Genomic DNA, 12,677 nt, shown 5'->3' with positions numbered 1-12,677 from the left:
TTGCTCCCACAGTTGATTTCTTCAAAACAAGCTGCTTACCTATTGCAGATTCAGTCTTCCCAGCCTAGTGTAGGTCTACAATTTTGTTTCTGGTGTCCTTTGACAGCTCTTTGGTCTTGGCCATAGTGGAGTTTGGAGTGTGACTGTTTGAGGTTGTGGACAGGTGTCTTTTATACTGATAACAAGTTCGAACAGGTGCCATTAATACAGGTAACGAGTGGAGGACAAAGGAGCCTCTCAAAGAAGAAGTTACAGGTCTTTGAGAGCCAGAAATCTTGCTTGTTTGTAGATGACCAAATACTTATTTTCCACCATAATTTGCAAATAAATTCATAAAAAATCCTACAATGGGATTTTCTGGAGAAAAAAAAACTAATTTTGTCTGTCATAGTTGAAGTGTACCTATGATGAAAATTACAGGCCTCTCTCATCTTTTTAAGTGGGAGAACTTGCACAATTGGTGGCTGACTAAAAACTTTTTTGCCCCACTGTATACAAACACCCGTGACTCGTACAAAAATACTTTGGGCAAATCAGATCACGTCTCTCTGTTCCTACTCACCTCCTACAAGCAGCAACTAAAGAGGGAGTCACCAACACAGAAAATAGTGAGGCGCTGGACAGAGGAGGCAGACTCAATGCTGCAGGACTGTTTAGAGAATACTGATTGGAGTATGTTCCAAGATTCATTCACCCAGGACTCATACATCAACATTGAGGAATATTTACTGAAGAAAAATATAAATGCAACAAAATAAAGTGTTGGTCCCATGTTTCATGAACTGAAATAAAAGATCCCATTAATGTTCCATACTCACAAAAAACTTATTGTGCACAAATTTGTTTACATCCCTGTTAGTGAGCATTTCTAGTTTGCCAAGATAATCCATCCACCTGACAGGTGTGTCACACAACACAATGTCACAGATGTCTCAAGTTGAGGGAGCATGCAATTGGCATGCTGACTGCAGGAATGTCCACCAGAGCTGTTGTCAGAGAATTTAATGTTCATTTCTCTACCATAAGCTGATGTCAACGTTGTGAACAGAGTACCACATGGTGGCGGTGGGGTTATGGTATGTACAGGCATAAGCTACGGACAACGAACACAATCACATTTTATCGATAGCAATTTGAATGCACAAAAATACAGTGAGATCCTGAGGCCCATTGTGAAGCTCATATTTTTTAAGGTATCTGTGACCAACAGATACAAATCTGTGTTCCCAGTCATGTGAAATCCATAGATTAGGGCCTGATTTATTTATTTAAATTGACTGATTTCCTCATATGAACTGTAACAGTAAAATCAATGAAATTGCTGTATGTTGCATTTATATTTTTGTTAAGTATATTTGGTTTGGAATAACCTTCAATATTACAGTAGAATCCTCATTATGCAATGATATAGAGATTCTTATGAGGCTTTCATAAACATAAATTGTAACTCATTTCAAGAAATTAGTCATATGTCACTATTTCACGGAGCGCCATTTTATAGTATACTTTTTTTGGCAGAAATGCCTTCTGGAACACATGAACTTTCATTACCTTAATAACAATCTCGTGGTAGAACTGCATAAGTGTTGCTCTTTCTGGAGGACCGAGTTTTGAAATCAGTGGAATTAGAGTGTGATAGCTAAGGAGATTCTGGCGTTTGATTGCAAATATGCAGACGGAGTCGAAAAGAGAACACACAGAAGGCTCCGGATTACAGCTTCAAACTAAGAGCAACCATGGTATCCATGACAGAGAGGGAGCAGCGTCCATCCATGTATACAGGTAAGAGAGTCTAGCTAGTTACATTTTCAGATATTACACGTTTTGAATTTTGTCAGATAGTTGTTTTAATTTCAAGTTAAAATGTACTGTTAGCTGGCCGGCTAGCTAGCTAACGTTAAGTGTATGATCTGTGTAGTAATATTGTTTGTATCTCAGAGCCATTTGTATTGCTAGTTATAGCCTAATGTTAGCTAGCTAACATTGAACCTGGTTGGTTAGCTACCTGTAGATTAATGCAGGGTAGTAACATTAAGAGTTGGGATTATGGTTCATTGTTTAGCTAGCTACATGTCTAAACAAAAGACTATTTCAATAGAATGTTGATGATGTCATTGCGACAACTGTCGATAGATGTAACTGGTAAATTCGCTCTGGCCATCTACTCTGTGTTCAGATCACTCTTGTCTGAGTGTGCCAGAGTGCAGAATAACTGACGCATTTACGAACGCTCAACACCTGTTGAATATGGCCGGTGTCAGTAAACGTTGGCAAAAAAAAACATCATTAAATTGCTGCCAGCAGCACAGAAACAAACTAACCAGCTCTGCTCGGGCGAGTAAAATGGTCAAAGTGACTTGTTCTCTCATTTGTTTCTGAAAGTAGCTAGCAAGCTAGCCAATGTTAGCCAGTTAGCTTGGGTGCTTGACTGCTGTTGTTAGGTTAGAACACTTGAATCAGCCCTACTTTTCAGCCAGAGCGTCCAGTGTGCGCCCCGAGAGCGAAATGCTCTGAATTTATGAACGACCACTCTGACAACGCTCTGAGTTTACGAATGCATAGAGCACACTCTGGCACTCCAGATTACATTTACGAACACACTCGTAATATAAACCAGCCTTTAATCTTTAAATCTTTGGTTGTTTAGTACATAGTCTCACATGTGAATCCTTAAAGAGATCGGTGGGGCTAAAGCTTAAAAGGGTGTGAACGATGCTGAATGAGTGTAGGCAAAGAAGAGCTCTCCAGTAGGTTCCCCAAAACATTCAAGGGCCATTTTCTCAAAAGTGAGGTTACAAGTTTAGCAAATTTCAAAGCAAAATTACTTTCCCATTGTTCCTCAACTGTAGTTTATGATATACAATTTTCTAGCTCTTAGTATCTACTTTTATCCAATGTAAAGAACACAATGTCAAATTTTGCTACATAAGACCGAATCGAGCAGGTCGGCCACAATTGAGATTGATCCATAACAACAAGTGAACCGATTAAAGAATGCATCTTCTAGGGCTTAATAGAATGACTGTAATAATAAACAGTAATGATAATGAAAATGAAAAATAATTATTGAATAAAAAAAGCCATAACAAAAAAATATATATTCTGGTTGGTTGAGGCTTCACTCTAGCTCTAGCAAATCATTAAATTGGATATGTATGGGAAATATGAGAAATGATTGGAACTCTATTCCTTCTGTTATTATATCAAGACCCTAATTGGCATCGTACCAAACCAACAGTTGCAGCTAAAGTAGTGGGACATTTGAGTTGAATAGGTGCTTTATAGGGGGGGGGGGGGGGGGGGGGGGGGGGGGGGGATAGGGGGGAAATGTATTTTACGGGCCACTCATTGAAACAATCCTCTCCTGGCGGTAATCAAGGTAAACTCCTGCAGTGTCTGCCATGCTCTGCTTGTCTAATAGGATCTCACTGGAGCTCCGTTTGGGTGGCAGGAGCCTCAGCTCTTATATAAGAAACCAGCGAGAGACAGAGAGCTCTCGTGCACACACACAGACACACACTCAAGCACACACAAACACACACGTGTGTGCTCATACACACACACACACACAGGGTCTCTCTGGTATCCGTATCCCTGCTCTTTCCATGCTATCTTTCCCTCTCCTACTCTCTCTAACAATGTGTGTCATGCGTCTTAGTCTGAATGGGTAGAGTAATCCATTTAAATTCATTTGGTTCCCTCCCTGCAATGGCTCGAAGCGATACTACTGAAGGAAACATGTGAGACATCAGTGGGTTAAACCTTGAAGAAAAGAGAGAAGGGGAATAGAAAGAAGGAGACAGAGAGAGTAAGAAGATGCAGAGGGAAGCTCGGAAAGAGAGAAAGGGAGAGTTTGGGGGAATAGGGATTGCCTCGAGGATGGAGAGGGAGAGAGAGAAATGGAGGGAACATAAGCATGAACTCTATAGAACGCTTATCAGTAGGACAGCAAGCTTATCCAAGACAGCAGTGTACAGAGGCCAGGATGTTTAAAGGGGCAATCTGGGATTGGTACAACCATTATTGTACTTTATTATTTTCAGATATGAGAACAGTACAACCCAACCCTCATTCCCCCATCCATCCCTCCCTCCCATTCGTCCCTCCCTCCAATCCCTCCCTCCAATTCACCCACCAAGGCATCATACAAGGATGTCATAGAAAAGTCAATTAAATTAAATTAAATTAAATAGGACAGAAAAAAACAGTAACAGAAACAAAAACAATAGGAAAAGTTCAATAAAAACAATCAGTATCATAATTATAGTTGAATCTTATCAGCACAATATATGGCCACTAGAACAGACATGACTGCTTACCAACATACGCAAGTTACACTCTTTTGTCGGGACCCATGCGGAGTGTACCTAACCTTCTCCAGAGGCAGAGATGACATCAACGCGTGGTAGCATTCTGGTCTAGGGGAAGTACCCCAAAAATGGCAGTGAACCGGTTGGAGCTAACAATTGTATTACACATATGTGAGAATGCCTAAAAAATGGGGTCCCAGAAGCCCCTCAAAGATTGGCATGACCAAAACATGTGTCCCACAGTCGCTGGGATCTCAAACACTTTGGGTCAACATTTAGATACATTTTTAGCATTTGTTGACTTTTAAATCAATTATATATAATATATAATGGCTATAAATCAATAATATATATAGCCATTGATTCTTGGAGAATATAACTTAGAAATGCCTCATGAGCTGAGTTCAACAATCGTACCCCATGTTAAATGTTTGCCTACCTTTGATGTCGAAGCTGTCATAATCAAAAAAATCTAGATGCCACGCATCTTTCAAGAATCAAATGTTTAGTCTGCTTTTGAGGGTCATCAAGCTGACATCTATTTTTCAAACTAGAGTGATGAAAGAAATTGGTGGAAGAGCCAGTCCTATTTTATGTTGCAATGTGTTCTCAGATCAGACCGAGTTCAGACTCCGAGGTGGATAGACATCATTCAACATCTGGTAGGCTGACAGACACCTGTTTTTGATGAAGGGAGAACACAAGCCGTCCTGCTGTAGGACACCAAGAGTAACTGAACTGAAAAGAGAAAATAATCTCTCTCCATGTAGGCTCAATGGGATCAAAACTGAGAAACGTAGGCTTGTTGTATAATTGTGATTGATTTTGTTGTGTGTGACATAATTTACAAGTACAAAGTTAGAACATATAAATAAGCACAGATAAGGTTTTCTAAAGGTTACCTAATAATAAGTCTACTTTACATTTGACATAATACCCAATCCTTGTTTGTTATCTGTCACGCTCTGTTGATAGGCTAGGGCTGTCTTGATTGGCTCACCAATAGATCTTAGAGTGCTGCTATGACCATATATGGACTTGCGTTTTTGTTTTGATTATTAATGTGTTTTGCTGTCAAGACAGAGCAGCAACCCTGTGGGTTTCTACACTCTCATGTACACTCTGATGCCCAGTTGCCATGGAGTGAGTGTTTCATGGGGGAATTCACCCAACCCCATTCTGTCAGTGTCAGGGAATGAAGACAAACCCCCCTCATCACCCCTCACCCCTCTCTAGACCAGCCCTATCTGTTCACTGGTACAAGGTAGGCTGAAAATGCTAAACTCGCCAACTTCTTTACATTTGCCACCCAAACATGCTCGTTCAAAGAAAATGGCCTTTGTATGCTATTTCTTTCAACTAATATCTGTAGCTGATCTACACTTTTTAAAACTCTTTTCAACTGTCGCTGAACAGATGTCATGAGCTGCATGTTATACTCTACTTTTATCAAGGGGATTGTATTCAAATGTATGTTTAGCCTAGTTTATCAGGGGAATTGTGATTCAACCAACATCTAAAGGGAAAAATATAGATATAAATAATGAAAGCAACATAATTTATTTATTTTCACGTCTACACAAAAAAAATATGGGTTGTTTGGATGACCGTTGGGTTGTTTTCTTTAAAAAGGTTGGGTTGTTAATGCTGGGTTATTGAGATTTGGCTGAGTGGGTGGGTTAATTCTCCCGCCAAATCCAGAAGATCAAAGTGATCCGTCAAGCTCATGAATGAGGATCGTTGCAGCTGTGCAGCAAGTCTACCAGACAGTGCAGCCTGGGCTGAGTGGAATTACTTTTTGATGGACAAATGGGCAAGGCGGTGAGTAAAAAGCTAGCTAGCCTACATTACTAATTATCCATTCAGGTTAAATAGACCTAGTTATCATTATATGTAATTATCTCAGTCATTGACAATTTTAGCTAATCTTATCTAGCAAGCTAGCTAGCTAACAAATAACCGCATGCACGCTAGCTTGAGATTTAGCTAGCATTTGCTAACTTAGCTGGCTAGCTAGCTAGCTAGCCAGCTAAGTTAGCAAATGCTAGCTAAATCTCAAGCTAGCATGCATGCGGTAGATATAGATTTTATGAAGCTAGCTAGGCATATTCCCTGTCTCCGGGTACATTTAACATGGTTGTTGCTAGTTGGCAAGCTTATAACTGATGTTTATATGGTGGTACATTTATTCTGTTTGTTTCTGTGTTAGCTGGCTAACGTAAACTCACCCCGTTCCGTACGAATGTGCGCAACCACAACATTCAAACAATGCTACAAAGAAAACTAATGGGACTGTAGCGACTGTGTTGACTTCAAAATCGGGGGCGTGAACTAGGTTTCTATTCAAGTGTTGATCGACATGGTAATGGCTCTATAGTATTGGAGAAAAGTTGAAAAAAACAGACCCTCCGTTACATCGTGGCATGTCATGTCGTAACGTACAGCACGAATAAAGCAACTATTTCTGTCTTACATTCTCTCTCCACCAGGTGTAGCACTTCTCTCATCCTTTAAAAACAAGAAATTGACAGTGATGGGGGTAAGGGGGGGATACCTAGTCATTTTTTGCATCATCATTGCATGCGATCATCATTCTCAAAGCCGCTGTTTACTTCTAAGATGACTTTAGCACCTCCCTAAAAACCCGATTCAAATTTGACACTAACCTTCAAATAGGTATGTAATGACACATTATATAAACTCTTTATGGTGTTTTATTTACATTTTAGAGGTGATAAGGTGATAAGTTGGACAGATCGAGTGAAAAAAAGCAATTTTCCCACACAACATCTCTCCTAGTTTCGCTTCCCCACCCGCCATTTAAGAAAAGACCCGACGGGGCTCATTACTTGCTTGAATTATGCAGAAATGGGCAGTGTTTAGGTCATGTAATTGATTCTGTTGGAAAGGGGAGAAATTGTGCTTTACAATGGTATTGACATTACAGTTGATCTGGAAGTATTACGTTTTTGGGGCACTAAAATAAGGGCAATTGTACGGACCAAGGCGATGTACGAGTTTACGTGAGTTTATGTTAGCTAGTCTCAGTCTGGATACAGACAGTTACTTTAACGTTATATTGAAATGAAATGATTGTCTCAAATTGAAGCTATCCATTTTGACACTACTTAAACTGTGTTAATGTTATGTCTCCCCACTGCTCAGATACTAGAGGCTGAATGGCCCTGAGAGTGCTTCTCCCACCCCAAGCGTACCGAATGCAGGTAGTATTAAAGTGAAAGTCGTTTCTGAAATGTTCATCCACGTTTATCCATTTTGGCTGTCCCCTAAAAGCTTGTTATGTCTTTGTCCCCAGATACTAAAGACGACATGGTCCTTGAGTGTTTCTCCCACCCCCAGTGTAGAGTGCAGGCAGCTACATATTGAAATTAAAGTAGTGTCTCAAATGTTCATCCACGTTTATGCGTTTTGGCTGTCCCCTAAAAGCTTGTTATGTCTTTGTCCCCCAGATACTAAAGACGACATGATCCTGAGAGTGTTTTTCCCAACCCCAGTGTAACGAGTTGGAAAGATGACTGCCCGCCCAAGCATTGATGAGAATACATTTAGAATATTGAATATTATTTCATATGGAATACTTTAAATCAGAGGTGGGAAGTAACTAATTACAAATACTCTCGTTACTGTAAGGGCAGAAAGGCCAGACACTGGAGCAGAAGACTTTGTTTCGTTGTTGTTTTACATAAATTCCTATTGAAAATTGATACCTGGTAGGGGTTGGCGGAGGGTAAAGTGTTTACTTTTCTTCAGCCCCTTTCCTCGGCTTTAATTGGTAGGGCTGCTGTGATTTTCAAATGATGGATTGTGCTTCTAAAGTTGTTTTTAATTGTGTGTTCCTTATTTGTTTATCTTTTGCATGACTTCATTTTGTAGCTGAAATTAATATCTGAAAATAAATATTTTGTATTGTATCTACAATTTATCATGATTAGCCATATTTCATTTTAAGAATTTAATAGACTGTGTAGTGACGTTGTAACATTGGTTGTTATTGTTAGAAGTATTTGTACCTTTAGAAAATGAATGGATTTTGTAATAGAGAGAAGGTAGAAAAAAATAACCCAGCAATAAAGTAAGTAATAACCCACTGCTCGGTCAAAAAGACATGGATAACAATTGCCCAGCAAAAGAGAAAAAGCAACCCACTGCTGGGTCAAACTAACCACATTTTGGGGCAAATCAAGTAACCCAACCATGCTGGGTCAAAATAACCCAGTGCTGGGTTACAGAAATTACCCAAGTTGGGTCATTATTGACCCAGCATTTTTTTTTTTTTTTTTACATTTGGCCTATTTTATATGCCGCATACTTACATTTTTCAAGTAGACAAGAGTGGTGGAAGAGTCCACTAAATAAGCACCAAGGAGCACTAAGTGCTCAATAGGCTATATACGACAAGTAGGCTGTGTAGAGTCTATACTTGTATTTGCCCGGTCATACACTAAGAATCAACAGAATCTTGATTCCAGTGGTATCCTACCTAAGCAATTCTTCTCACTGCGAAAATAAGTGATAGAGAAGTGCGCACGGCACACCTGAATAAATGTAAGCACCCACACCTACCTCTCACACACCCTCTCTAGCTCATTTGAATTAATGTCATAACCCACTGAGCAAAATCTGGTTGATTCAACGTTGTTTCTATGTAATTTCAACAACAAAAATGAAATGTGATGACATTGAATCAATGTGGAAAATTGTTTGGATTTGCAAAAAGTAATCAAAATAAGGGAATTTCATGTTTTTTTTCCACCCAACTTTGAACCTAAATCCAACGACATGGTGAAATGTTTTTTTTATTTCACGTTGACTTCACATTAGTTGAAAATTACTCAACCAAATGTAAAACAAAACAAGGCGTTGTTGACATTATGTCTATGCCCAGTGGGAAGAACCTGTCCAACCGTGCTCTTGCGCTGTGTACTGTATGTAGTGGACAGCGGCGTATTAATATCTATAGCCTATCCATGTGATCTGTGTGAGTTGCGTGCGTTGGGGCTCTCAAAATCACTCAGAATAAATACCGTTATGCTGCTGCACCCCCACGTAGCTCTTCACCCACTGTTAATGCAAATTCCTTACAAAAGTCAGAGTTTTGCACAGAGATGTAAATACACTTATTAAACCAATATGGTTTGAAATCACGACCGTTAGCCTACATATGTTTGAAGATAGTCTTGTTGAGGTAACCTACACAAATTATGCGCACATATATTGAAACGCAAATGGCTCCATACAAATTAAGATGTAGGCTACAGCACTCATTCCAGGTGATAATCTATCATTATACAACATTATCAACAGTTTATATATAACATTGTCTTTCAATAATGACACTATTGGATACGTTATGAGTATCTTACCTGCACGAGACTGTAACTTCAATCTTGGTCGCAGGTACCGTTGAGTTGAGCGGGTCGAAATCTCCAATTGTCGCCATGGTCAGGCTTTAAATCAGTTATTCACAAATGTGAACTTCTCAGCTATGTTCAGCAAATACTCTTGAGCGATATCTTGTTTGAAAATATGTTCCATTCATTCACATGGGAATTTTTTTGATAAAAGCACCAAGTATCGGCATTTGTTGACTAACGTCTTCGCAGAGTTGAGTGAGAGGCGCATACCTGTGGTTGAGACAAGTGGCAGCGCTCGAGACAGTCCTTGCTTGGAGGTGTGGCGATGGTGGATTTCATTCATCGAGGAGAGAGCGAAAGCTAGAGAGCGAGAGAGTGCACATATAGAGGTCCTTCGCTCCGTACTTTTACTTATCCATCAGCAGGTGGAGGCAGAGACTTTCGGGAAGTTGCTGCAAGCAGAATGTTGGATTTCAAGTTCAAATGCATTTGGAGTGTGTGGTCTATGCAGCTCAACTGTGTACTGTAGTTAAAAAAAAAAAGATCAAATAGGATTAGAAGTACAATTGCATATAATGAATTATATTATGATCATATCATTTGGGTAGGGAGAGCTGCAATACCAATGATACATTTACAACAGTAAAATGCATTGCACCATAACACATTAGCTTGCGCTAATTATCAGTGCTTGTCCCTAGATAGACAGTGAAATGCCAAGAAAATCCAGAAAAATAAATACATACAAATACATACACATAGCCTACATACACATTTCACATACATAGCCTATATTCTATTACAGTACATACATGCACAGCACACATACAGAGCCTTCAGAAAGTATTAATACCCCATTGACTTATTCCACATTTTGTTGTTTCAGCCTGAATTCAAAATTGATTCAGTATTTTTCACCCATCTACACACATACCCCATAGTGAAAACTTGTTTTTGCATATGTATTGAATATTAAATACAGAAATATCTAATTTACATAGGAATCCACACCCCTGAGTGTTATGTCATGTCAGAATCACCTTTGGCAGCGATTACAGTTGTGAGTCTTTCTGGTTAAGTCTCTTAGAGCTTTGCACACCTGGATTGTACAATATTTGCCCATTTTTTATTTTTTTTAATTGAGCTGCATGACAGCAATTTTCAAGTCTTGCCATAGATTTTCAAGCCGAATTAAGTCAGAACGGTAACTCAGCCACTCTGGAATATCCAATGTCACATTTGTAAGCAACTATATGTATATTTGGCCTTGTGTTATAGATTATTGTCCTGTTGAAAGGTGATTTTGTCTCCTAGTGTCTGTTGGAAAGCAGACTGAACCAGGTTTTCCTCCAGGATTTTGACTGTGCTTAGCTCTATTCCATTTATTTTAATCATAAAAAAATTCCCTAGTCATTGCCAATGAATAGCATACCCGTAACACGATGCAGCCAACACCATGCTTGAAAATATGAAGAGTGGTACTAAGTCATGGATTTTCCCCAACCACAACGCTTTGTATTCAGGACATAAAGTTAATTACTTCACCAATTTTTGGGCAGTTTTACTTCAGTACCTTATTGCAAAAAAAGGATGCAGGTTTGGGAATACATTGGCAGTGGAATGGCCAGTACTGAAGAGCTCAATGACTTTCAACGTGGCACCGCACCGTCATAGGATGCCACCTTTCGAAAAAGTCAGTTCGTCAAATTTCTGCCATGCTAGAGCTGTCCCGGTCAACTGTAAGTGCTTTTAGTGTGAAGTGGAAACATCTAGGAGCAACAACGGCTCAGTCACGAGTTGGTAGGCCACACAAGCCCACAGAACAGGACCGCAGAGTGCTGAAGCACGTAAGAATCGTCTGTCCTCGGGTTGCAACACTCACTACTGTGTTCCAAATTGCCTCTTGAAGCAACAGCAGCATAAGAACTGTTCGTCGGGAGCTTCATGAAATGGATTTCCATGGCCGGGCAGCCACACACAAGCACAAGATTACCAAGCGCAATGCCAAGCTTTGGCTGGAGTGGTGTAAAGCTCGCCGCCATTGGACCCTGGAGCAGGAGAATGCTACCTCCCCCAATGCATAGTGCCAACTGCAAAGTTTGGCGGAGGAGGAATAACATTCTGGGGCAGTTTTTCATGGTTCGGGCTAGGCCCCTTAGTTCCAGTGAAGCGAAATCTTAATGCTAAAGCATACAATGACATTCTAGACGATTCTGTGCTTCCAAGTTTGCAGCAACAGTTTGGGGAAGGTACTTTCCTGTTTCAGCATTACAATGCCCCTGCGCACAAAGTAAAGTCCATACAAAAATGGTTTGTCAAGATCGGTGTGGAAGAACTTGACTGACCTGCACAGAGCCCTGACCTTAACCCCATCAAACACCTTTGGGATGAATTGGAATGAATGGATGAATTGGCTGAATGGAAGCAAGTCCCCACAGCAATGTTCCAACATCTAGTGGAAAGCCTTCACAGAAGAGTGTCGGCTGTTATAGCAGCAAAGGTGTGACCAGCTCCATATTAATGCCTATACTTTTGGAATGAGATGTTCGATGAGCATGTGCCCACATACCATGTAGTGTTTATATAGCCTATATTAAGGAAGAGAAGCTTATGTCTAACCCCAGAGAGAGAAATAGAGATATGCCGGTGGTATGCTATTACACCGACATGCATTTATTTATGGCAGATGGTTACCGTGTAGGCTATACAGATATAGACATACAGAAGGAGGCTAATTCGTTAACTCTGGTAGGCCTGAAACTGACTTCCTCACCTCAAGTTCAACTGTCGGAGTCAGTTGGTGCGACGGGGCGCACTGCGTTCTTATCATAGCCCTGCAGTAGCTAAAGCTCTATAATAGCCACACCATACCAAACCTTCACAAACATTTCTAAACTTTATAAGTGTAACAGTCATGAAGAGGGTATGACAACAAATTTTCCCCCTCAGGAGACTGAAAAGATTTGGCATGGGTCCCCAGATCCTCAAAAAG

The 12,677-nt window shown here is 40.1% G+C and overlaps 1 protein-coding gene across 1 annotated transcript in view; it reads right to left on the bottom strand.

The window, feature by feature from the left end:
• LOC110493933 (copine-9) overlaps positions 1-11,359 on the bottom strand; it is a 221,120-nt gene extending 209,761 nt beyond the window's left edge. The window contains exon 1 of the mRNA XM_021568546.2: positions 9,695-11,359. Within this exon, the coding sequence (XP_021424221.1) occupies positions 9,695-9,771 (77 nt within the window). The 5' untranslated portion in view covers positions 9,772-11,359. The remainder of the gene's footprint in view (positions 1-9,694) is intronic.
• Positions 11,360-12,677: the final 1,318 nt, after the last annotated feature.

This window comes from Oncorhynchus mykiss, chromosome 17 (assembly GCF_013265735.2).
Source record: "Oncorhynchus mykiss isolate Arlee chromosome 17, USDA_OmykA_1.1, whole genome shotgun sequence".
Lineage (NCBI taxonomy): Eukaryota > Metazoa > Chordata > Actinopteri > Salmoniformes > Salmonidae > Oncorhynchus > Oncorhynchus mykiss.
This window is presented reverse-complemented; position numbering and strand designations above follow the sequence as displayed.